The sequence below is a fragment of the Choloepus didactylus genome, chromosome 10 (genome assembly GCF_015220235.1).
Source record: "Choloepus didactylus isolate mChoDid1 chromosome 10, mChoDid1.pri, whole genome shotgun sequence".
NCBI lineage: Eukaryota > Metazoa > Chordata > Mammalia > Pilosa > Megalonychidae > Choloepus > Choloepus didactylus.
The window spans coordinates 54,560,241-54,587,644 of NC_051316.1; the positions used below are offsets into that span (position 1 = coordinate 54,560,241).

At 39.7% G+C, this 27,404-nt stretch overlaps 1 protein-coding gene and 1 long non-coding RNA gene across 3 annotated transcripts in view; one reads left to right on the top strand and one right to left on the bottom strand.

Annotated features, from left to right (window-relative positions):
* Positions 1 to 327: 327 nt before the first annotated feature.
* Positions 328 to 26,845, bottom strand: LOC119504695. The gene is made up of 3 exons (XR_005210614.1): positions 24,975 to 26,845; positions 421 to 485; positions 328 to 338 (listed from the first exon to the last, which is right to left on the bottom strand). It is a non-coding gene; the product is annotated as an uncharacterized LOC119504695 (long non-coding RNA).
* The window catches only part of UHRF2 (ubiquitin like with PHD and ring finger domains 2), a 109,774-nt gene continuing 109,159 nt past the window's right edge, over positions 26,790 to 27,404 (top strand). Inside the window, exon 1 of one of the 2 annotated variants that reach the window (XR_005210613.1) lies at positions 26,790 to 27,247. Coding sequence is in view for 1 of the 2 variants with exons in the window: in XM_037797123.1 (XP_037653051.1) it covers positions 27,095 to 27,247 (153 nt within the window). In the remaining variant the exon portion in view is untranslated. The remainder of the gene's footprint in view (positions 27,248 to 27,404) is intronic. The other variant, XM_037797123.1, reaches the window with a different exon arrangement.

The window sequence follows — 27,404 nt, forward strand, 5'->3', positions numbered from 1 at the left end:
ATTTTGGTGCTGGCTGGCTACAACCCTTGAGGTTCCTTGGTTTGCATCTCTGCCTCCCATCACATGGTGAGCTCTCTCTCCTTCTGTCTGCTCTTCTGGTTTCTGCTGACTTCCAGCTTCTCCCTGTGGCCTTCCTTAACTTGGGCTTCCAGTTTCTCCTCTTTATAAGGCCTCAAGTAATATGGACTAATTTCCACACCTATTTGATTGGCCACACCTTAACCAAAAATAACATCTTCAAAAGGTCCTATTTAAAAATGATTTCATGCCCACAGGAATATGGATTAAGAACACGTCTTTCATTGGGGAACATAATTCAACCTACCAAGGCCATAATCCTAAAAAAGAACAGAATATTATAGTGGAATTGAAACACTTTTTCCTCTAAACTAGTCTAGAGAAAAATCAGTTTGTAATTACCTTGATTTTTTTCCATCCTTTCTTCATAAATAGTCCTAGTTTTGAGGTGCTCAACTTCTTAGAACCTGGGAATTTAAATTATAAGAAAATGTTCAGTGATTTTTTTTCCCATGTAAAAATTATAATTCTTTGTATAAAAGAAGACTTAATTTATCTGCTTTCCTGAGAAGAGGACACGAGAGGTCACAGAATGAGAAACAGAGGTATCTCAGTCTTTAGAAATCTACAGATTATGCAAATTTGCTTCTTGTTCTAAATAGTCACATGAATAGACTCTTAATTCTTCCCTTCCTTTCTTCCATCCTTCAACAACCACTTATCAAGTATTTCTAGGTATTGAGTACTGAGTTTTTTCCCCTAATTTCCTGTATTTATTTTTTAAAACATTTTTATTGTGAAATATATGCAGAAAAGTGATACATTTCAAAGTACAGTTTAACAAGTAAAGAACAAACTTCAAAGTATAGTTTAACAAATAGTTACAGAGCAAACACCTGTTGAGAGTACAACATTGCTGACACCCTAGAAGCCTCCTTTGTGTCTATTTCTGGACACAATCTCCTTTTTCTACACTAAAGTATACATCCCTAAATGATATACAGTAGTTTAGTTTTATCTATTTTTGAACATTATATAAATGGAATCAAGGTTGGGAATTATTTTTTCTGTAAAGTATTATGTTTGTAAGATTCACTTTTTTTATATGTTCTCTTAATTTTATTGTCAATTTTTCCCCAGGCATTTCTTTATTACTCATCTAACCATACATTGGATAAAGGGGGTATCAGTCACAAGGGTTTCACATTCACATGGTCACAAGATAAAAGCTGTATAATTATATAATCATTATCAAAGATCAAGGCTACTGGGTTACAGTTCAACAATTTCCGGTATTTCGTTCTGGCTGTTCTAATACAATAGTAGCTAAAAAGAAATATCTATATAATGATTCAGTAGTCATAATCATTTGTTTAATCCTAACTTCTCTGTTACAACTCCTTCCCCTCATTTGATCATTCTCTCAATATTCAGGGATGTTTGGCAATGACCAAACATGCTGAAAAAGGGTGTCAACATTATGGGGAAAGGAATGCAACTGGTTGATATCCTAGGAGAGACTGGTATCTCTCGGTTTCAGGGCTTATCTAGCATAGGAAGAATCTGGAGCCTTTAAGTTTCTGAAAAAATAAACTTAACAAGTAAAACTTTTATAGAGTCTTAGATAAAGCCCAGAGTATTCTTTCGGGTTTCCAGGAATAGTGTTGATTGGGGCTTGGCATACCGTGGCATTTTGCAATATCTGGCTGGAGCTTGCATAAGAGTAACCTCCAGAATGACCTCTCAACTCTATTTGAAATCTCTTAGCCACTGAAACTTTATTTTGTTACATTTCTTTTCCACCTTTTTGTCCAGAAGACATTTTCAATCCCACAATTCCGCCAGACTCACCTTGGGAGTCATGCCCCACATTACCAGAAAGACTTACACCCTTGGGAGTTATGTCCCATGTAGGGGGGGGGGGGTTGTAGTGAGTTGCTTTGCTGAGTTGGCTGAGAGGCCACATCTGAGAAACAAAAGAAGATCTCTGGGGATGACTGTCAGGCATAATTATAACTAGGCTTAGCTTCTCCTTTATAGGAATAAGTTGCATAGGAGCTAGCCCCAAGATCAGTGACTTGATTTAATAAACTGGGAGTTCCTAATGTTTGAGAGAATATCAGAAATTTCCCAGGTGGGGAAATCTAAGAGTTCCATATTTTTTTCTCCAGTCCCTCAAGGGACTTTGAAAATACTTTTATTTTCTGCCCCAAATACTCTGGAATATATCAGGGTATTACATTAAGCTATACGGAATAACAAGATCTCATTCTTTATTCTAGGCTCCATGTAATTAGGTTGTTTAAATAAACTGATCAGAAAGGTTAAATTAGATAGTGTGCTACAGAAAATTTAAATTTTGGACAAAATAAACATCTCTTCCTTTGGTCTCACATATAAGTTGAAGTTTTAAAATACCAACAATATTATCCTTTTACCCTGTATTCTGATTTACTTTAATCCTAACCAGATGAGCTTCATTCATCTGTCAATTTAAAGTCTGATCTCTATTCTTCTTAAACAATTGCTGCATGGAGTAATGCTGACTTTAAGAGCTGCAGAACCGTAACCCTGAGTCTTAGGTGTCACACAGTGTTCTGGTTTGCTAATGCTGCCATTTTACAAAACACAAGAAATAGATTGGCTTTTATAAAGGGGGTTTATTTGGTTACAAAGTTACAGTCTTAAGGCCATAAAGTATTCCAAGGCAAGGCATCAACAATCAGTACCTTAACTGGAGAAAGGCCATTGGCATCCGGAAAACCTCTGTTAGCTTGGAAGGCATATGGCTGGCATCTGCTTGCTCCCAGGTTGTGTTTCAAAATGGTGTTCTCCAAAATGTTAGCATCAGCTTCCAATGGCCATCTCCAAAATGTCTCTGTAAGCTGCAGCAGTGAGCTCCTTCTGACTGAGCTCTTTTCTATGACTCCAGAGATTAAATCAAGATCCATGCTGAATGGGTGGAGCCACACCTCCATGGAAATAATCTAATCAAAGGTATTACAGTTGGGTGGGTCACATCTCCATGGAAATAACCTAATCCAAAGATTCCAACCTAATCAACACTAATACTTATGTCCACATAAGATTGCATCGAAGAACATGGCATTTTGGGGGACATAATACATCCAAACCAGCACCCTCAGGTACCCAAAGTTCCAGGGAAATACCAGGTTATACACAAGGAGCACAGCATCTCTGATTTAGAAATAACAATGTAAGCTCAGGAATAAATGTGACTGCTGTAAGAGCTTACTATCTAGCTCCTAATTTTCTTATAAACATTTTCTAAATGAGACCATACAATATTTGTCCTTTTCTTTCTGGTTTATTTCACTAACATAATGTCTTCAAGGCTTATTCACCTCATTGCAGGCCTCACGACTTCATTGCTTTCTGTAGCCTCACAATATTCCCATATGTATACAACATAATTTGCCCTTCCACTTATTAGTCAATGGGCCCTTTGGCCAACTCAATCTATTGGCAATCATGAATAATGCCAACATAAACATCAGTGTGCAAATGTCTATTTATGTCCCTGCTTTCAGTTCTTCTGAGTATATTCCTAGCAATGGGAGTGTATCATCATATGGTAACCCTGTATTTAGCCCCCTGTGGAACTGCTACACTGCCCTCCAGAGGGCATTCTACTTCCTTACCAACTCTGAATAGGTATACCTCTCTCCAACATTTTTTCCAGCACTTGTATCTTTCTGTTTGTTTGTTTGTTTTCAAAACTGCAGATGTTATTAACATATTCACTGTTCTGGTTTGGTAATGCTGCCCTTTTGCAAAACACCAGAAATGGATTGGCTTTTATAAAGGGGGTTTATTTGGTGACAAAGTTACAGTCTTAAGGCCATAAAGTGTCCAAAGTGAGGCATCAACAATTGCGTACCTTCACTGGAGAAAGGCTATTGGCATCCAGAAAACTGTTAGCTCAGAAGGCATGTGGCTGATGTCCACTTGCTCCCAGGTTGCGTTTCAAAATGGCATTCTCCAAAATGTCAGTGTCAGCTTCCAATGGCCATCTTCAAAATGTGTCTCTCAGCTGCAGCTAGCCATGAGTTCCTTCTGTCTGAGCTCTTATACAGGGCTCCAGTGAACTAATCAAGGCCCACACTGAATGGGCTGGGCCACACCTCCATGGAAATTATCTAATCAGAATTATCACCTACAGTTGGGTGGATCACATCTCCTTGGAAACAACCTAATCCAAAGGCTCCCAGTTAATCAACACTAATACATCTGCCCCTACAAGATTGCATTAAAGAATATGGCTTTTTCTGGGGGACATAATATGTACAAACCGGCACATTCACATACCATACATTCTATCCAAAGTATACAAGTAATATGTCATTTAGTTATGCAATCATCATCACTCTCAATTTTAGACAATTTTCATTACTCCAAAGAGAAAAATAGACACACACACACAAGAGAAAACCCGAACACCCCATATCCCTTATCCACACACACCCATTATTTACCCCTAGGATTGGTGTGGTTGTTAGGTATTACTATTAAATAAAATCCATAGTATGCAATAGGTAATTCTCCCCATATACTACTCAATTATTAACTCTTTGTGCAAGTGTCATGCATTTGTAGTAGTTCACACAGGAACTTATTTATATTTGTAGTGTTAATCGGTGAGATACATGACTTTAAACAACACCTTTCAATCAAATTCACCATCAATATGGAATTATTGTAATCCCAATAAGACATTACCATCACCTCTATCCATTCCCAAACATTTAAGTTCAACCTCAAGAACACTTCTGTACATATTAGGTAACCTTCTGAAGCTTCTATCTCTGTGTTCCTATATTCTACAATTTAAGACTCTGAGTTTACATTTTCTAGGTGGTTCATATTAGTGAAATCATACAATATCTGTTCCTTTGTGTCTGGCTTATTTCACTCAGCATTATATCCTCAAGGTTCATCCATATTGTCACATGCTTCAGGACCTCAATCCTTACTGCTGCATAATATTCCATCATATGTATATACCAAATTTTGTTTATCCATTCATCTGTTGATGTACACTTGGATTGTTTCCAATTTTTGGCAGTTGTGAATAATGCCACTATGGACATCTGTGTGCAAAAGTCTGTCCATGTCACTGCTTTCAGACCTTCTTGGTAGATACTGAGTACTGGAATTCCTAGGCCAGAAGGCAACTTCATATTTAGTTTTCTGAGGAACCACTGAGCTTTATTCCACAGCAGCTGTACCATTATACATTCTCACCAGCAGTGAATGAGTGTTCCTCTTCAACATTTGTAGTTTCCTGTTTAATAGCAGCCATTATAATAGGTGTGAGATGATATCTCATTGTGGTTTTGACTTGCATTTCCCTAATAGCTAATGAAGATGAACATCTTTTCATGCCTTTTTAACCACTTGTATTTCCTCTTTGGAAAACTATATCTTCATATCTTTTGCCCATTTTATAATTGAGCTGTTTGTCCTTTTGTTATTGAGTTGTAAGATTTCTTTATATATACTGGATATCAAACCCTTATCAGATATATGGTTTCCAATATTGCCTACCATTGAGTTGGCTGCCTCTTCACCTTTTTGACAAAGTCCTTTGGAGCACAGAAGCATTTGACTTTGAGGTACAGAAGCTTTTAATTCTGAGGAGTTCCCGTTTGTCTATTTTTTTCTTTTCCTTGCTTGTGCTTTGGGTGTAAGGTCTAAGAAGTTGTTTCCTATCACTAGGTCTTGAAGAGGTTTCTCTACACTTTGTTCCAGGAGTTTTTTGGTACTGGCTCTTATATTTAGGTCTTTGATCAACTTTGAGATAATTTTTGCATAGGGCATGAGGTACGGGTCCTCTTTCAATCCTTTGGATATGGATATCCAGTTCTCCCAGCCCAATTTGCTGAAGGGACAATTCTGTCCCAATTCAGTGGATTTGGGGGACTTGTAAAAAATTAATTGACCATAGGTTTATTTCTAAACTGTCAAATTGATCCCATTGATCAATGTATCTATCATTGTGCCAATACCATTCTGTTTTGACAACTGCAGCTTTATAATAAGCTTTAAAGTCAGGAAGTGTAAGTCCTCCCACTTTGTTCCTCTTTTTTAGGATGTTTTTGGCTATTCAAGGCCCCCTTCCCTTCCAAATAAATTTTATAACTAGCTTTTCCAAGTCTGCAAAGTAGGTTGTTGGAATTTTGATTGGAACTGCATTGAATCTGTAAATCAATTTGGGTAGAATTTACATCATAACAACATTTAGTCTTCCTATGCATGAACACAGAATATCTTTCCACCTATTTAGGTCCTCTTTGATTTCCTTTAATAAAGTTTTTTTTTTTTTTTTATGATGGCGTTTAGGGGGACATAATACATTCAAACTGGCACAGGGAGGGACTGGGGACTGAGTTGGAGTGTGAGCAGCACAGTCTGCTAATTCCTGAGACTTTTTTCACCAACCCATGGTGATGGTTAGTGGGGCAGTTTTGACTCTCTTTTGTCTTGGAAGAAATCCCCTAGGCACCCTCTGAAGCCTTGTATTCATCTGTTCCTATATTCCTTATCCCCTTTATTTATTTTTTTTTATTTTTTATTTTTTGATATGATTCCTGTGTTTTTTTTTGTTTTTTTTTTTAAATCATCATTTTATTGAGATATATTCACATACCACGCAGTCATACAAAACAAATCGTACTTTTGATTGTTTACAGTACCATTACATAGTGGTACATTCATCACCTAAATCAATCCCTGACACCTTCATTAGCACACACACAAAAATAACAAGAATAATAATTAGAGTGAAAAAGAGCAATTGAAGTAAAAAAGAACACTGGGTACCTTTGTCTGTTTGTTTCCTTCCCCTATTTTTCTACTCATCCATCCATAAACTAGACAAAGTGGAGTGTGGTCCTTATGGTTTTCCCTATCCCATTGTCACCCCTCATAAGCTACATTTTTATACAACTGTCTTCGAGATTCATGGGTTCTGGGTTGTAGTTTGATAGTTTCAGGTATCCACCACCAGCTACCCCAATTCTTTAGAACCTAAAAAGGGTTGTCTAAAGTGTGCGTAAGAGTGCCCTCCAGAGTGACCTCTCGGCTCGTTTTGGAATCTCTCTGCCACTGAAACTTATTTCATTTCCTTTCACATCCCCCTTTTGGTCAAGAAGATGTTCTCCGTCCCACGATACCGGGTCTACATTCCTCCCCGGGAGTCATATTCCATGTTGCCAGGGAGATTCACTCCCCTGGGTGGCTGATCCCACGTAGGGGGGAGGGCAGTGATTTCACCTTTCAAGTTGGCTTAGCTAGAGAGAGAGGGCCACATCTGAGCAACAAAGAGGCATTCGGGAGGAGGCTCTTAGGCACAACCATAGGGAGGCCTAGCCTCTCCTTTGCAGCAACCATCTTCCCAAGGGTAAAACTTATGGTAGAGGGCTCAACCCATCAAACCACCAGTCCCCTATGTCTGTGGTCATGTTAGCAACCATGGAGGTGGGGTAGGCGAATACCCCTGCATTCTCCACAGGCTCCTCAAGGGGGCACTACATCTTTTTTTTTTTTTCCTTGTTTTTCTTTCTTTCTTTTTTTTTTTTTAACTTTCCCTTCTTTTTTAAATCAACTGTATGAAAAAAAAAGTTAAAAAGAAAACAAACATACAATAAAAGAACATTTCAAAGAGACCATAACAAGGGAGTAAGAAAAAGACAACTAACCTAAGATAACTGCTTAACTTCCAACATGTTCCTACTTTACCCCAAGAAAGTTACATAATATAGCAACATTTCTGTGAACTTGTTCCTACGATATCCATCAGAAATTAACAGACCATAGTCATTTCTGGGCATCCCCAGAACGTTAAATAGCTTATCTGTTCTTCTTGGATTATTATTCCCCCTTCCTTAATTGCTCTCTACTGCTAGTTCCCCTACATTCTACATTATACACCATTTGTCTTACATTTTTCAAAGTTCACATTAGTGGTAGCATATAATATTTCTCTTTTTGTGCCTGGCTTATTTCACTCAGCATTATGTCTTCAAGGTTCATCCATGTTGTCATATGTTTCACGAGATCGTTCCTTCTTACTGCCGCGTAGTATTCCATCGTGTGTATATACCACATTTTATTTATCCACTCATCTGTTGAAGGACATTTGGGTTGTTTCAATCTCTTGGCAATTGTGAATAATGGTGCTATGAACATTGGCGTGCAGATATCTGTTCGTGTCACTGCTTTCCAAACTTCCGGGTATATACCGAGAAGTGCAATCGCTGGATCGAATGGTAGCTCTATATATAGTTTTCTAAGGAACTGCCAGACTGACTTCCAGAGTGGCTGAACCATTCTACAGTCCCACCAACAATTAATAAGAGTTCCAATTTCTCCACATCCCCTCCAGCATTTGTAGTTTCCTGTTTGTTTAATGGCAGCCACTCTAATCGGTGTTAGATGGTATCTCATTGTGGTCTTAATTTGCATCTCTCTAATAGCTAGTGAAGCTGAACATTTTTTCATGTGTTTCTTGGCCATTTGTATTTCCTCTTCAGAGAACTGTCTTTTCATATCTTTTGCCCATTTTATAATTGGGCTGTCTGTACTATTGTCATTGAGTTGTAGGATTTCTTTGTATATGCAAGATATCAGTCTTTTGTCAGATACATGGTTTCCAAAAATTTTTTCCCATTGAGTTGGCTGCCTCTTTACCTTTTTGAGAAATTCCTTTGAGGTGCAGAAACTTCTAAGCTTGAGGAGTTCCCATTTATCTATTTTCTCTTTTGTTGCTTGTGCTTTCGGTGTAAAGTCTAGGAAGTGGCCGCCTAATACAAGGTCTTGAAGATGTTTTCCTACATTATCTTCTAGGAGTTTTATGGTACTTTCTTTTATATTGAGATCTTTGGTCCATTTTGAGTTAATTTTTGTGTAGGGGGTGAGGTAGGGGTCCTCTTTCATTCTTTTGGATATGGATATCCAACTCTCCCAGCCCCATTTGTTGAAAAGACCATTATGGCTCAGTTCAGTGACTTTGGGGGCCTTGTCAAAGATCAGTCGGCCATAGATCTGAGGGTCTATCTCTGAATTCTCAATTCGATTCCATTGATCTATATGTCTATCTTTGTGCCAGTACCATGCTGTTTTGGCAACTCTGGCTTTATAATAAGCTTCAAAGTCAGGGAGTGTAAGTCCTCCCACTTCGTTTTTCTTTTTTAGAGTGTCTTTAGCCATTCGAGGCATCTTCCCTTTCCAAATAAATTTGATAACTAGCTTTTCCAAGTCTGCAAAGTAGGTTGTTGGAATTTTGATTGGGATTGCATTGAATCTGTAGATGAGTTTGGGTAGAATTGACATCTTAATGACATTTAGCCTTCCTATCCATGAACATGGAATATTTTTCCATCTTTTAAGGTACCCTTCTATTTCTTTTAGTAGAGTTATGTAGTTTTCTTTGTATAGGTCTTTTACATCTTTGTTTAAGTTTATTCCTAGGTACTTGATTTTTTTAGTTGCTATTGAAAATGGTATCTTTTCCTTGAGTGTCTCTTCAGTTTGTTCATTTCTAGCATATAGAAACATTACTGACTTATGTGCATTAATCTTGTATCCCGCTACTTTGTTAAATTTGTTTATTAGCTCTAGTAGCTGTATCGTTGATTTCTCAGGGTTTTGTAGATATAAGATCATATCATCTGCAAACAATGACAGTTTTACTTCTTCTTTTCCAATTTGGATGCCTTTTATTTCTTTGTCTTGCCGGATTGCCCTGGCTAGCACTTCCAGCACAATGTTGAATAACAGTGGTGACAGCGGGCATCCTTGTCTTGTTCCTGATCTTAGAGGGAAGGCTTTCAGTCTCTCACCATTGAGTACTATGCTGGCTGTGGGTTTTTCATATATGCTCTTTATCATGTTGAGGAAGTTTCCTTCAATTCCTACCTTTTGAAGTGTTTTTATCAAAAAGGGATGTTGGATTTTGTCAAATGCTTTTTCAGCATCTATTGAGATGATCAATTGATTTTTCCCTTTCGAGTTTTTAATGTGTTGTAATACATTGATTGTTTTTCTTATGTTGAACCATCCTTGCATGCCTGGAATGAACCCCACTTGGTCATGGTGTATGATTTTTTTAATGTGTCTTTGGATTCGATTTGCAAGTATTTTGTTGAGGATTTTTGCATCTATATTCATTAGGGAGATTGGCCGGTAGTTTTCCTTTTTTGTAGCATCTTTGCCTGGTTTTGGTATTAGATTGATGTTAGCTTCATAAAATGAGTTAGGTAGTGTTCCATTTTCTTCAATGTTTTGAAAGAGTTTGAGTAAGATTGGTGTCAGTTCTTTCTGGAAAGTTTGGTAGAATTCCCCTGTGAAGCCATCTGGCCCTGGGCATTTATTTGTGGGAAGATTTTTGATGACTGATTGGATCTCTTTGCTTGTGATGGGTTGGTTGAGCTCTTCTATTTCTTCTCTGGTCAGTCTAGGTTGTTCATATGTTTCCAGGAAATTGTCCATTTCCTCTACATTCTCCAGTTTGTTGCCATACAGTTGTTCATAATATCCTCTTATAATTTTTTTAATTTCTTCAGGATCTGCAGTTACGTCACCTTTTTCATTCATTATTTTGTTTATATGGGTCTTCTCTCTTTTTGATTTTGTCAGTTTAGCTAGGGGCTTGTCAATCTTGTTGATCTTCTCAAAGAACCAACTTTTGGTGATATTTATCCTCTCTATTGTTTTTTTGTTCTCTATGTCATTTATTTCTGCTTTAATCCTTGTTATTTCTTTTCTTCTACTTGGTTTAGGATTGGTTTGCTGTTCATTTTCTAGCTTCTTCAGTTGATCCATTAGTTCTTTGATTTTGGCTCTTTCTTCCTTTTTCATATATGCGTTTAGTGCTATAAATTTCCCCCTTAGCACTGCTTTTGCTGCATCCCATAGGTTTTGGTATGTTGTGTTCTCATTTTCATTCGTCTCTATATATTTAGCAATTTCTCTTGCTATTTCTTCTTTAACCCACTGATTGTTTAGGAGTGTGTTGTTTAACCTCCAGGTATTTGTGAATTTTCTAAGTCTCTGATGGTTATTGACTTCTAATTGTATTCCATTGTGGTCAGAGAATGTGCTTTGAATAATTTCAATCTTTTTAAATTTATTGAGGCTTGTTTTATGTCCCAGCATATGATCTATTCTGGAGAAAGTTCCATGAACACTAGAAAAGTATGTGTATCCTGGTGATTTGGGATGTAATGTCCTGTATATGTCTGTTAAATCTAATTCATTTATCAGATTGTTTAGGTTTTCAATTTCCTTATTGGTCTTCTGTCTGGTTGATCTATCTATAGGAGAGAGTGATGTGTTGAAGTCTCCCACAATTATTGTGGAGACATCAATTGCTTCCTTTAGTTTTGCCAGTGTTTCTCTCATGTATTTTGTGGCACCTTGATTGGGTGCATAGACATTTACAATTGTTATTTCTTCTTGCTGAATTGCCCCTTTTATTAGTATGTAGTGGCCTTCTTTGTCTCTCAAAACATCCCTGCATTTGAAGTCTATTTTATCTGAGATTAATATTGCTACACCTGCTTTCTTTTGGCTGTAGCTTGCATGAAATATTTTTTTCCATCCTTTCACTTTCAGTTTCTTTGTGTCCCTGTGTCTAAGATGGTCTCTTGTATGCAGCATATTGATGGTTCATTTTTTTTGATCCATTCTGCGCATCTATATCTTTTAATTGGGGAGTTTAATCCATTTACATTCAACGTTATAACCGTGAAGGCGTTTCTTGAATCGGCCATCTTATCCTTTGGTTTATGTTTGCCATATTTTTCCCTCTGTCTATTAATATCCTTTATTGTACCCATACCGAATCTCTTTAGTACTGAACCTTTCTCCAAGTCTCTCTGTCCTGTCTTTGTTTCTCTGTCTTTAGGGCTCCCTTTAGTATCTCCAGTAGGGAAGGTCTCTTGTTAGCAAATTCTCTCAGCATTTGTTTGTCTGTGAAAAATTTAAGCTCTCCCTCAAATTTGAAGGAGAGCTTTGCTGGATAAAGTATTCTTGGCTGGAAATTTTTCTCACTCAGAATTTTAAATATATCGTGCCACTGCCTTCTTGCCTCCATGGTGGCTGCTGAGTAGTTACTACTTAGTCTTATGCTGTTTCCTTTGTATGTGGTGAATTGCTTTTCTCTTGCTGCTTTCAGAACTTGCTCCTTCTCTTCTGTGTTTGACAGTGTGATCAGTACATGTCTCGGAGTGGGTTTATTTGGATTTATTCTATTTGGGGTTCGCTGAGCATTTATGATTTGTGTATTTATGTTGTTTAGAAGATTTGGGAAGTTTTCCCCAACAATTTCTTTGAATACTCTTCCTAGACCTTTACCCTTTTCTTCCCCTTCTGGGACACCAATGAGTCTTATATTTGGACGTTTCATATTATCTATCATATCCCTGAGGTCCATTTCGAGTTTTTCAATTTTTTTCCCCATTCTTTCTTTTATGCTTTCATTTTCCATTCTGTCATCTTCCAGGTCACTGATTCGTTGTTCAACTTCCTCTAGTCTTGTACTATGAGTGTCCAGAATCTTTTTAATTTGGTCAACAGTTTCTTTAATTTCCATAAGATCATCCATTTTTTTATTTAGTCTTGCAGTGTCTTCTTTATGCTCTTCTAGAGTCTTATTGATTTCCTTTATATCCCATACTATGGTCTCATTGTTCATCTTTAGTTCTTTGAGTAGCTGCTCTAGGTGCTGTGTCTCTTCTGGTCTTTTGATTTGGGTGCTTGGGCTTGGGTTATCCATATCATCTGGTTTTTTCATATGCTTTATAATTTTCTGTTGTTTTTGGCCTCGTGGCATTTGCTGAACTTGATAGGGTTCTTTTAGGGTTTGTAGACCTATTGAAGTCCTTATCTCTAATTTATCAGATCTACAGCTTCGTGGAGTACACTTTCTCTAACTAACCAGCAGGTGGTGTCCACGAGTCACCTGTTCTCCACAAGCCAGTTCTCCCCTGCTTAGCCTTTTTGGTGAGTGGGGGAGTGAGTCTTGTGGGGCCCAATTGGTGTACCAAGCTTGCGTGTGTAGTTGGTGTTGCCTGCCCTGTATATGGGGCGTGTTTCTGGGCAGTCAGGGAGGGGGGGGTGGCTCTAACAATCAAATATCCCTGGTGATCCTAGAGTTTTAAAGCTACTGCAATAGTCTAATCCTTCAGTTCAGTCCTGCCACAGTTTGTCTCTGCCACTGACCCACAAGTCCTTGGTATTGGCGTATGGCTCCTGAGAGTTGCAAGTGGGCCCCTCTTCCAGGCCGTGCACCCCGGGTCCTCTGTTGAGGGATGACTGTGCTATGTCACAGGTGAGTGCCGTCCCCCCAGGGCAGTTCTGGGCTGCTGGGCTGTGTAGGGAGGCTCCCAGTCTGCTCAAATGATGGCTGAATGGGGCTTTGTTAATTCACACTGCTCCACCTTCCCAACTCTGGGACAATCAGCTGAGGTTGCAGGGAAGGCTAATGTCCACGCCCAGTTTTGTGGTGTGTGCCTGTTATTTGAAGCACTTCCGTCACACTGGGTTGTCTGGGGCAGCTCTGGGCTATGGGGCTGGCGATGGGCAGGAGTGTTTCCTGTCCACCAGGATGGTGGCTGTGAGCGGACACCCCCCTTTTCTTGTGAAGTTGTGGTGTTTAGTGAATTTTCTCAGCCACTGGATTATTGCCTTTTGTCTCAGAGCTCTCTTAGTTCTGCTCTTGACTTGACGTGCCCAAATTTCAATTCTTTGAAGCTTTCTGTATTGGGCTTCTTAGAGTAATTGTTTTAGAAAAAGAAAAAAGGATTAAAAAAAAAAAAAAAAAAAAAAAAGGGCCCTCCTCAGAGATCTAATGGGTTATTGAAATGCTAATAGACAAAGCAACCAGGGCCATTAAGGAAAGGTCCACAGGGTAGAGAGATCAGCTTTTCTTCGGGATTTGCATATGCGCCTCAAGGCCTGAGGTCTGCCCTTCCCCTTTCTGTGTTCACCAGAACTCCAAAAATCCTCTGCTTTTATTTTGGATTTTTTCGTGGTTTTTTTTTTTTTTTTTTTTTCCTATGCCTGTCTCCTCTCTGCTGGGCTGGCTGCTCTCAGATTCTCTGGTGTCTGGTCTCAGTCTATCTATGGTTGGAGTTTGGATCAGTAGAATGAGTTTCCGATAAGGGCTGCCACTGCAGTTCTCCCTTCTCCTTCCCGGAGCTGACAGCCCCTCCTCCCACGGGACTGAGCCTGGCAGGGAGGGGCGCGGGTCCCCTGGCCACAAAAACTTACAGATTTCGCTGATCTCAGCAGTTCCACGTTTTCATGAGTGTTGTATGAAGTATGCCCAAAGTCAGATTGCTCTGTGGTGTCCAGTCCGTGCAGTTCCTGGCTTTCTACCTACTTTCCTGGAGGAGTAACTGAAACATACAGCTCACCAGTCTGCCATCTTGCCCCGCCTCCTAATAAAGTTTTATAACTTTCTGTGTAGAGGTCTTTTACATCCTTGGTTCAGTATGTTCCTAGATACTTGATTCTAGTAGTTGCTATTGTGAATGGGATTTTTTTCTTGATTGCATCTTCAGTTACATCATTGCTAGTGTGTAACAAACATTACTGATTTTTGCATATTAATCTTGTATCCTGCCACTTTGGTGAATACATTTATTAGCTCAAGTTGATTTGCCTTTATTGCTCAGGATTTTCCAAATATAGGATTATATTATCTGCAAATAATGAAAGTTTTACTCTTCCTTTCCAATTTGGATGCCTTTTATTTCTTTTTCTTGCCTAATTGCTCTAGCTGGAACTTGTAGCACAATATTGAATAATAGAGGTGAGAGTGGACATCCTTATCTCATTCCTGATCTTAAGGGGAAGGGTTTCAGTCTCTTCGTGTTGAGTACTATGCTGGCTGTGGGTTTTTCATATATGACCTTTATCACATTGAGGAAGTTTCCTTCAATTCCTAACTTTTGAAGTGTTCTTATCAAAAAAGGATATTGAATTTTGTCAAATGCTTTTTCAGCATCTACCAAAATTATCATTTGTTTTTTCCCTTTCAATTTGTTAATGTGCTGTACTACATTGATTTTCTTAGGTTGAACCACTGTTGCATGCCTGGAATGAAACCCACTTGTTTGTGGTTTATAATTTTAATGTGCTTTGGATTCAATTTGGAAGTATTTTTTGAGAATTTTTGTATCTATATTCATTAGGGAGATTGGTCTGTAGTTTTCCTTTCTTGTAGATCTTTACCTGGTTTGGGTATTAGAGTGATATTAGCTTCATAAAATGAGTTAGGAAGTGTTCCTTCTTCTTCAATTTTTTGAAAGAGTTTGAGCAGGAATAGTGTTAGTTCTTTTTTGGAATGTTTGGTAAAATTCCCCTGTGATGCCATCTGGCTCAGGTTTTTCTTTGTAGGAAGATTTTTGATGACTGATCGGATCTCTTTACTTGTGATTGGTTTTTTGTGGTCTTCTATTTCTTTTCATGTCAGTCTAGGTTGTTTCTGTGTTCCCAGGAGATTGTCCATTTCCTCTAAATTGTCTAGTTTGTTGGTGTACCATTGTTCATAGTATCTGTTTTGGCTTGCTAAAGCTGCCACAATGCAATATACTAGAAATTGATTGGCTTTTACAATGTGGGTTTATTAGTTCACAAGTTTACAATTCTAAGGCCATGAAAATGTCCCAATTAAGGCATCAACAAGACAATACTTTCTCTAAAGAAAGGCTGATGGCATACAGGATTCCTCTGTCACATGGGAAGACACATGGTTGGAGTCTGCTGGTCAGCTCCCAGGTTTAGCTTTTGGTTTCCATGGCTTTCTCCAAAATGTTCTGGGCTTCTGTCTCAAAGTATTTGTGGGCTTCTGTCTTAGCTTCTCTCTTAGCTTCTTCCAGGGGCAAACTCTGGATTACATATCTTAGCTTTTCTCCAAAATGTCTCTCTCAGCTTCTCTGAGCTCTCTTTCTCTGTGAGCTCTCTTATAGGACTCCAGTAAAGGGTTAAGACCCACCTTGAGTGGACCAGGTCACATCTCCATTGAAACAATCTAATCAAAAGGTCCCACCCACAATAGGTCTGCCCTCATAAGACTGGATTAAAATAACATGGCTTTTTATGGAGTATATAATAGATCCAAACCAGCAGAGTATCCTCTTATGATTTTTAATTTCTTCAGCATCCATAGTAATGACCTCTTCTCATTTCTGATTTTGTTTATTTGGATCTTTTCTCATTTTTACTTTGTCAGTCTAGCTAAGGGTTTGTTAATCTTGTTGATCTCAGAGAATCAACTTTTGGTTTTATTGATTCTATTTTTGTTGCTGTTTTCCAATTCATTTATTTCTGCTTTAATTTTTGGTATTTCTTTTCTTCTACTTACTTCAGGATTAGTTTGCTATTCTTTCCCTAGTTTCTTCAGTTTTTCAGTTAGGTCTTGGTTTTAGCTCTTTCTTCCATTTTAATGTATATGTTTAGCAATATAAATTTCCCTCTCAGCACTGCCTTTGCTGCATCCCACAGGTTTTGATATGTTGTGTTCTTGTTTTCATTCATCTCCAGATATTTGCTGATTTCTCTTGCAATTTCTTTTTTGACCCACTGATTATTTAAGCGTGTGTTGTTTAACCTCCATATATTTGTCAGAGTTCTGGTTCTTTGATGGTTATTTATTTACAGCTGCATTCCATTATGGTCAGAGAAAGTGTTTTGAATAACTTCTTTTCAAATTCATTAAGACCTGTTTTGTGCACCAGCATATGATCTATCCTGGAGAATGTTCCATAAACATCAGAGAAGAATGTATATACTGGTGTTTTGGCATGCAATGATCTATATATGTCTGTTAGGTCTAATTTATTTATCATATTGTTTAGGTTCTCTAGTTCCTTATTGGTCCTCTGTCTGATTGTTCTATCTATAGAAGAGAGTGGTGTATTGAAGTGTCCCATTATTGTAGAAATGTCTGTTGCTCCCTTCAGTTTTGCCAACGTTTGTCTCATGTACTTTGGACTTCCCTGATTGGGTGCATAAATATTTCTGATTGTTATTTCTTCTTGGTAAATTGTCCCTTTTATTAATATGTATTGTCCTTCCTTGTCTTACTACATCTTCGCATTTAAAGTCTATTTTGTCTGATATTAGTATAGCTAACCCTGCTTTCTTTTGGCTACAACTTGCACGGAATATCTTTTTCCATCCTTTCACTTTCAACCTATTTGTATTCTTGAGTCTAAGATGAATCTCATAAACAGCATACAGATGGATCATATTTTTAAATCCACTTGTCAATTTGTATCTTCTAACTGGGGCGTTTAATCCATTAACATTCAGAGTTATTACTGTAAAGCCAGTTCTTGATTCAACCACCTTATCCTTTTGCTTTTATTTGTCAGATCTATATTTTTCCTCTCTTTTTATCCTTTAAGTTACTCTTACTAACACTCTTCAATTCTATGTCCTTCTCCAGACTGCTATCTGGTGTTTTTTGTTTTTTGTTTTTTCCAGCTGACAGAACTCCCTTTAGAGTTCCTTGAAGGGCAGGTCTCTTGTTAACAAAGTCTCTCAGCATTTGTTTGTCTGTGAAAACTGTAAACTCTCAGTTTTGAAGGACAGCTTTGCTGGATAAAGAATTTTTGGCTGGCAGTTTTTCTCTTTCAGAATCTTAAATATATCACACCACTGCCTTCTTGCCTCCTTGGTGCTTGTTAAGTAGTCAGTACTTAGTCTAATATGGCTTCCCTTGTATGTGGTGAATTGTTTTCCTCTTGCTGCTTTCAGGACTCTCTCCTTTTTAGCATTTGACAGTCTGATTAGTATGTGTCTTGGAATTGGTCTATTTGGATTTATTTTATTTGAGTTTGTTGGGTTTCTTTGATTTGCCAATTTATGTCTTTTATAAGGGTTGGGAAGTTTTCCCCAATTATCTCCTCCAATAATCTCTCTAGACCTTTGCTCTTCTCTTCTCCTTCTGGGACACCAAGGATTCTTACATTTGTCTGCTTTGTATTATCAATCATATCCCTGAGATCCAATTCAAAATTTTCTTTTTTTGCCATTCGTTCTTTTGTGTTTTAGAATTCAGTTGCCCTGTCCTCTAGCTTGCTTATTCTTTTTTCTGCCTCTTCAAATCTGCTGTTTTGGGTTGCTAGTATATTTTTAATTGATTTACAGTATCTTTCATTTCTGTAAGATCTGCTTTTTTCTATTTATTCTTTCAAATTCTTCTTTATGCTCTTCTAGTGTCTTCTTGATATCCTTTATGTCTATAACAACCCATTGAAGTTATTTAGGAGATGTGTATGAACATCTTTGATTAGTTATTCCAAATTATTTGTCTCCTCTGGCTTTTTAATTTGGTCATTTGGCTTGGCCATATCTTCTTGCATCCTCATGTACTTTGTGATTTTTTTGTTGGTTTGTAGGTATTTGATTACCTTTTTAAGGTTATTTTGAAAGCTGATTTCCTTTGCTTGCATAAGATATTATAGTTGCTTGGATTTGTGTTGACGGTCCTCTTTGGCCCTTGGTTTGTCAGTAATTCCCAGCCAAACAAAGTCTGGGGCCTCATGCAGGAGGTGCAACTCTGTCTGGAGGTCTGTTAGAGGCTGGGCAGGAAATTAGTTTGCCAGAGTGCACTTTCCCTGTCTTCCTAGCAGATGGCACTCTTGGACCATCTCTTCCCTTCAAGCCTGCCTCTCCCCAACTATGGCAGCCCACTGGGCAGGGTTCAGACCAGGTGAAAATTCAGTCAATGCTGCAGGTCTCCTTTGCATGCTGGCAGCCACCAGTCCCGGGGTAGAGGGTGGGCACTGTACACCTCAGCGGAGAATTGGCTTGTGGTAATGATGGGTCTGGTGATTCCCAGGCTCCTATGTGGGATGATATTGGGCTGAGAGACTGAGAGGTTCAAATTCCCCAGCCCACAGCCAGTTTGGGAGTGCCCTGCTTTTCACCAGCTCGCAATGAACAGGCTTGTGTGCACCCGTGGGCCACTGGGGTGGGGAAAGAGCTCCTGACACTCCAGTGCAACTCTCTCCCTTGTCCCTGCTTCTCTGCCTATGCATGCCATGAGTGCTCTGGTCCTCCGTGGAGAAAGGATGTGGGCAGCAGGACCCAAAGTGTCTCTCTCCATGGCCAACTGTCAGATCAGCTGTGCTCTGCATCCCCCATCCTCCTGAGAGGAAGGCCCCCCAGTCTCTCCCCAAATCAGGCACCCATAGCAGCCTGCCTCAGGGATGGGGGGTAGACACTGAGCACCACCACAATATCTCTGTGTGAGGATAAAACAAGTCTGCTGACTCCTGGGTTCTCATGTGGGAAATCCTGGCTGCAGGACTGAGAGGAAAGATCTCCCCAGCTGGCTGCAGAGGTTGGAGTGCAGGGGTGCACCGCTCCTCCAGCTCCCAATCCAACTGGCATATAGCAGCTGGCCCCAGGTGTGGTCACAATTGAATAAACTCACCCCATCCTCTCAGTCCTAATTTCTCCACTTTTTCATCCAGGTCCTCCCTATGTAATGTAGAAGCACCTTTCTGGTCACTCATACCCTGGAGTTGCTGTCCTGGTTGTTTTCTGCGTTTTCTCTAGTTGTTCCACTGTGGAGAAGTGAGCTCTGCCTACCTTATTTTGCCATCTTCCCCCCAAGTACTGAGTTTTGTGTGAGAAATAAAGATAAATAGAATAACTCCCTGCCCTCTAGGAAATTAAAAATTTAATGGGGAAGACAGTCATGCAAAGAGTTATAGCTCATGGTTAAGAATTAGTATAGAGTTCTGGTCTAACTGTAGGAATACAGGGGAAGTATTTCCTTTTGATGGGAGGTATCAGGAAAGGCATCCTGAAGGAAGATGCATTTAAGGGAAATCTTGACACATGTGTCAAAATTTTCTAGGCAAAGAAGGCATGGTAAGAAAGACCCAGGCCAAGATACTCAAAGAGGGTGACTACAGAACCTAAAGGCAGGATTTTACTGAGCTTTACCCTCAAGAATTAAAGGTGAAAACTGGGATTCAGTGAGGATTCCCATAAATCAAAATTTAGCAAACCTAACAATTTTACCTTCTAAAGCAGTATTTTAAAAATTTTCTTCTTAAGGCAGAGGAATTTGATCAGGCATGGAGTTTGGGACGGGAATATCTATATCTATATCTATATCTATATCTTCATTTTAATCTTTTACTAGAGAAAGATCGGCAAACTGACAATATGAACCAGCATAATAAGGCTTAACCTTGGTGTGATAATTTTGTAGGCATTATCTTAAGGGAATACTGTTTCATTAAGTTCTAAAAATTTTATGCAAAATACAGGTATTAAACAGAAAAATCTTTGCCACTTCCTTAATCTTAACTTCTTCCTCCAATTATGTCTATTTAGTTACTGCTTTTCTGATCTGACAAATCAGATACTATTGGTGAGCAACCAAATGAAAAATTACTTTGGTGTATGTAGTAGGCAGCTTTCAAACAGAGTCCTCAATGATCCCGACCTCCTAGTATTCATACCTTTGCATAATCCCTTTCCCTTGAATGTGGGTTTGGACCTAGTGAGTTGGCTTCTAACAAATAGAATATGTTAAAAGTGATGGGATGTCACTCCCATGATTAGATTACAAAGGACTATGACTTCTGTCTTGCTGGACTCTCTCCTTTGCCTTCAGCTTGCATGCTTTGATGAACAAGCTGCCATGCTGGAGAGGCCCACACGGCAAGGAACTGAGGGTGGCCCCCAACCAACAGGCAGCAAGGAACTGAATCCTGCCAACAACCCCATGTGGAAGAGGAACCTTCCCCTCTCAAGCCTTGAGATGATAACAGCCTAGTCAATACCTTCATTGCAGCCTGTGAGGGACCCTAAAATAGAGGAACCAGCTAAGTCATGCCCAGATACAAAACTGATATAATAAATGTGTGTGGGTATATATACACGAAATGTTTTATTTTATAAGCAAAGTGGTGAATAAAAAAGAGTTCATTGTATTATATAAAATATACATTTTTAAAATTTTTGTTGGAAAAGAACTGGGAAAATACGAGAATCTCTTTTTCATCAAAAATATTAGATGTTTCACGATCCTCAAAGTCCTCAGAATCACGGGATTTTCCTTATGATGTTGACTACCTTCAGTGGCAAATTCATAAATCCCATCCAGTGTACTATTTCAGTTTTTACAGATCATATTTCATATTATGTGGAGTCAAGAGCATGACTCAGTCCTGAACATCACTGTAAATGAACTATTTTGTTAAAAAGAGATGATCTACCAGAAGTTCCTGAGAAGTGCATGGAGATAACTTCGGAGGAGCTGTTAAGGATTGAACTGCAATTTAGAAATGAGAACAGGTGAGTACCAATAGCAGGATCAAGGAAAATTCCTCCTATTTTTAAATATATGTATTGGTTGAAACTCTGAAAATCTTGCCTGCCAAACAATTTAGTTTTACAACTATCATCAGTTTGTTGTTCGTAATGGTATTTGTTTGGATACTTACATAGATATTTTACTGTATTTCATACAACTTAGTGGAAAATGGAAAAAATGAAAACACTACTAATAGTGACAGTGCAATTAGGACAAAGATGGAGTCATTTAAGCTTGCCAAAAGCAAGAGTCATTAGCCTCAAACTAATCCTCACTGGACTTATGACGATCTACAGAGTGTTCAATAATGATGGGAAAAAACAAAATTAAAGAATATTTATGAGAAACATGCTCAAAAACCCCTCTGAAATGATAATAAAAAGAATTCTTAATGTTATGACTCCAAAAAGAACAAGAGAGGAGAGGATAGCAGAAGAACGTTACCAATACATTCTTGGAAGATTAAAAGCTGATCAACTATTTGCTGGTCTATGTCCCAGAGAAACTCTGCACAAGGTAATATGCACAGGAATGTTTGCTACATTGTTTGTAAGAGCAAAACACAGAAATGACCTGAATATATACATCAAAAAGAGAATGGCTAAATTGTGGTATATTTATATAATGGAAATTTATACACTAGTAAAAATGAATATACTAGAGCCGAGGTTTGCAAACTACAGCCCACACAGACCAAATCCTACCTGTTACCATCTATTGTAGTAAATAAAGTTTTATCAGAACAAAGGGACACTCATCCATTTACATGTTTAATATAGTGCTTTTGTCCTACAACCGCAATCCCAGAGACTAGTCCATAAAGCCTAACATGTGGCTCTCTAAGAAAAAGTTTATATTACAGTTACATATTAACATGAATATCAAAAAAATGTTTTTGAGTTAAAAAAGGTTTCCAAAGTTATTAGAAATTATGTCATATAATTTTTTTAAATACCCAAACTTACTATTGTTTAGGTATACATATACATGTATTAAAAGTATAAAAGTATATTGAGAATAATAAATACCCAATTCAAGGCTGTTAGGTTTTTTAACTGGGAAGAGAAGAGATCAAAATTCAATTGGAAAAAGTTTTATTGTAGCCATGAGCAGGCAGGCTGAAGCCTAAGTGTGGCAATAGCCCTGAGCAAAGGTGGGAGTACAGTTTTAGAGCTTTTTGGGAGGGGGGTTGGGGGAATAATTGTTGGTGGGTGAGACAGAGAAGTAAGGAGTTGAGTCAGGGGATTGGTTTGCTCAGGGTAAGATAAGGAGTTGATGTCAGGGAGGTTATTACTTTATGGAAAATTTTTGTCCTTCTCCTTGCTCAGACTATTACGTTAGCTAAGAGTGGGTTTTATGTAAACAGTCATGTCCCTTGTGGGAGAGCTTCATGGAGTATTTGCTAGGGGTGTGTTGTATATGTATTGGGGGTGGGGAGTTTTGCCTAACAAAGACAATGTTGAATTGAAAGATTATATGGTAAAGAAGAGAAAGCAGAATGGGGGGCAGAGAAATGTTTTATCTCTTAAGCAAGGGGGTGAATACAAAATATTCATTATATTATTCTCTGTACCTTTTTTTTTGTATGACTGAAGCATATTTTACAAGTCTTTAGTTGTATCAAAAAATTAGATGGAAAAAATTTGATGGATTTGTGCTGCAGATCCTATTTTCCAAAAATGGCTGCAACAATATCTTCCATTTCAGAAGCTTTTTGTACAATATGACTTTGCCATTCCTTCCATTAAGAGGTGAGGTCTCTATACCCTTACTTTGAAATTGAATGGACTTTTGTGACTGTTTTGATTTTTAAAAAATACTGTAGAAGTGGTATTACGTGACTTTCAAAGCTAGCCCCCCAAAAGTGATGTCGTTTCCATTTTGTTCACTGGAATTTTTACCCTTGAAATCTTCAACTACTTTGTAAGCAGTCTGACTGCCATGAGGCTGTCATGCTGTGAAAAGTTCAAACTAGCCTACAGAGAGAGACGACCTGGAGAGGGCTTGAGACTTCCTAAATAGCGAGTGATGCCTAGAATTCCCAACTGCTCCAGGTCAGGTGCTGCCAGCTCCAGTCCTAACTGTATGCAATGGCATGAGAGATCCTGAGCCAGAACTCAGGCTTTCCAGATGGGCCATTTTGGAATTCCTGTTCCACAGAAAGTGTGAGAGATAGTAAAGTGACTGTTACTTTAACCCTCTAAAATGTGTTTTACAGAGTAAGTTCTGACACCCTAATTGGAAGCTGAACCCTAAATTGACCCCAACATCAGGAAGTTGAACCCTAACTCCTTCATTGGGGGAAATGCAAGGTCAATTGACACAAAGACTCTCAGAAGGAAAGGGGAAGCATAGGACCGAAGAGGGGGCTAACTTGCAAGCCTCTGACGAGAATCCCAGGCCCCCTCTCCCACCTGAGATATTCCAAAGAACCAGGCACTCAAATAGGAGGGGCGAGCTTATGCTCTGGACAAAGTGAACGGAGGAGTCTTCAGAGAAACAAAAGAGGGGCAGCTAAAGGGTAAGGAACACTGGCTAGAGAGGAAGGACACCAAGTGTTCAAGTTCTAACACTGTCATTCATTGGTTACACATATTTGGCTGAATCATATCCTAATTTTTTTAAGAAAAGGTTAGACCAGAGTGACCTCTCAAATAATTTTCCACAGCAAAAATCTGTGGATTCTGTAAAAAAAAAAAAAAAAAAGACCATAACCTTTAAAATATGGCTAGTTTTTGGTAATGAGTCATAACATGAAGTGCTTTTTAGTTGATGGAACTTCTGGTTGGTATCTAATAACATGTGGTTCTATCTTTAAAATAGCATTAGAGATAGTTACCAGAAATAAAACAAAATAAAGCTACTATGGCTAAGAGATTTAAAATGCAGTTCAGAAGGTCATTCTGGAGGTTACTCTTATGCAGGTCTCAGCCATATATCACAAAGTCTCAGGAAACAATCTTCCTCAAAACCCTAAGGACATCCAAACCATAAAACAAACCATAAGATAAAGAGCTCAGTTAACTATCTAAGCTGAAGGACAGAACACCCCAAATATCCCCCACTCATGGGAGTGAATACAGATGGTCTTGACTCTCCCAGAACTTTTGCACTTCCCTCCAAAAATGCAGACTTTATTTTCAAATGTCAAGCATCTCCATCTAGGTGTAATTTTGGAAACGCGTTTCAAATGTGTCACAGCCCAACAAAACTCTTTTCCCAACCTCCTTCCTCTTGTATTTCAGTTAAGAGTATCACCAGTTATCCAAGTCATCCATGTAAGTCTCCTAAACTAGAAATGTGGGAATTATTTTCAACATTTAGTTTTCCTCATCCCTCACATCCACATGTCCACAAGCCTTATAGGTTCAATTTCCTAGAAGACTATGGAATCCAATTCATCCTTTCCTCTCTTACCCACTGCCACTAATTTCATCAAAGCTGACACAGCTGCCTCTTCACTGGGCTTTTTGACAAAAATCCCCATCCCCCACCCTTACTTTTTCCCTAAGGCATCCTTCCACATTCCTTGTGCTACCTTTGCAAATACATATTTAATCACAATGTTGCACTTCTTAAATACCTTTACTTTCTCCCTGGGGTCCACAAAATTTACTGCTCTGAACGGTAATCTTCGCACTCAGCCCTTTATTTCATCCTGATAATGTAATCTCTTCTGACCTGTGAAAATGCATATTCCTTCCTGCTTTCTGTCTTTGCTTAAGTACTCTCTCCTCTTCCGGCAGTGTCTGCTGATCTAAATCCTCTTTACAATTATAGAAGTAAAATAATTTATTGTTTTACATTCATTGGGTATTTTAGGCACCAGTTTACACTGAGGATACTGAAGTGCATAATTTGTCCAAAATCACATTTATAGTAAGCAGCAAAACAGATTACAACTCAGGTCTGTCTTAATTCATAAACTGAACATCTAAATGCTGCCTCCAGTCTAACGCGGGCAAGTTGCATCTCTACCCGTAAGCTCTCAGATCATTTTAGTCTCCCTTCACTCATTTCTAATTCTGTTTTAATCAATATCACACTGTTCAGTACTAAATTATTTTTTAATTTTTTTCTAAATCTTAAACTAGACTGTAAGTTCTTTATGGGCAGGGATTTTAAAAACAATTTCCCAATTTGGGTCCACAAAGGGAATGGCATAACCTTAATAGCAAATAGCTATCCTTTATGAGGGGAGGTCCTCAGTGTTTTAGGCGCATTGCCTCATTTACATATGTAATGAAGATCTCAATATTTGCTTTACTGAAATAAAATTAATTATATTTAGAGGTAAATGAGAAAATTTCAGCAAGGGCAGAGACCCTAAATATTTATACAAAATCCGTTTTATCTGTTTCTCCTGCCTTGGGACATCTTTTTAATAATACCACCGGCTTTGTTACAACTCTACAAAAATGTTGCTCCATCTTTATGGTAATAATTAGAACTGGCGTCAGTCAAATTATCGATTTTGGCAAATATAAAGTCCATGTTGTTTTGTCTTGTACCTTCTATGTTCTGTCCTTTCCACGAAGGCCTCTTTTCACTTTAAGACCCCGGTTAGGTAATGTAATGTTGGACCTATATTTGAGATTATTCCTAAGAAGATCTTTGGAGTCCTTTCTTCGGCCCAGTGCACTTTTTTATCTTTTAAAACGGTACTTTCTATGAGCCCGTAATCTTTTAAGTCAAAGGTACACCTAACACGGAAAGCCCACAAGTGAAAATGTCTGGTCAGGGCGCCCCGGGCCTCTATAGCGCGCGGGTCTCCGGGCCGGAAGTCCGTGTGGAAGCCTGGAGGCCCGAGGCGACGATACCTGCAGGACCTGCGGCCTGTGGACCTGCGGCCTCCACCTCCGTCTAGCGGCGGGAAACCCCAGGAAGCGGGTTTCTGTGCGAAGGCACCATTTGGGCCGGATAGGAAACGTGTTCGCGAAGCAGAGGCGGCCCCGGGGCCCTGTTTGAGCTACCAACGCGACTTCCTTTGCTTTCTCAGGAACTTAGGCCACGCCCGTCAGGGTTTTCTTATTTTTGGTATGTTTTTGAGCTCAGAGTACAGTGCCCGCTAGGCCTGCGTGGCCTCCCGCCTTCTCAGCCCGGAAACCAGGATCCAAAAGGGTAACCCGTGTGGGCGGAACCGTAACGGCCCGAAACTCTGAGGCTAGAGGGCGTGTCCGTGACCAGGTGCAGGCGGAGGAGCAAGTAACGGCTCTTGTCAGTCTCGCCCCACAGCCCCGCCTTCTCGACGCCGTCTCCTTTTAGTTGCCTCAAGTCTATAGCAGCCTCCGGGGCTGTTTCCTCTTTAAGGCGGAGCCCGGAGAGGATCTCGCGAGATCCGGTTGGCGCCGTGACCTCCATGTGGGAGCTACGGCTCTATAAGTAAACACTTCGCGCGGCTCAGACATGGCTTCATCCCATTTGTGAAGCGGGAGCTGCGGCAGTCGCTTTGCCTCCGACTAGTTCCGGTTTTTTTTTTTTTTTTCTTCTTCTTAAGCTCTGCCGGGCGGCCGCGCGTCTTAGAAGCCGCAGCCGCCGGTTGTAGGGTCCGGCGTCTAGTCAGTCTTTCTTCCCCGTGCACGCGCTCGCCTGCCTGCCGCGGAGGGTCGGAGCCGCCTGGGAAGCCTGCGCGGCCGGGGCGGGGCGCGGCGCCCCGAGCCGCGGGGGAGACAAAGAGAGCCGGCCCCTTCTCCTGGCGCCAAGATGTGGATCCAGGTTCGCACCATCGACGGCTCCCAGACGCGCACCATTGAGGATGTCTCTCGCAAAGCCACAATCGAAGAGCTGCGCGAGCGGGTGTGGGCGCTGTTCGACGTTCGACCCGAGTGCCAGCGCCTTTTCTACCGGGGCAAGCAGGTGAGCAGCGCCCGCCGCGCCTCTCGGGAAACCCCGGACGGGGGCTGCAAGGTACCTTCCGGGCGTCGGGGCTGGGCAGTCCCGGCGGTTTGCCCAGCCGCGCAAGCAGGACCGACGTGGCCCCGTGCAAGGTGCGGGGCCTGGGCCCGCTGACTGG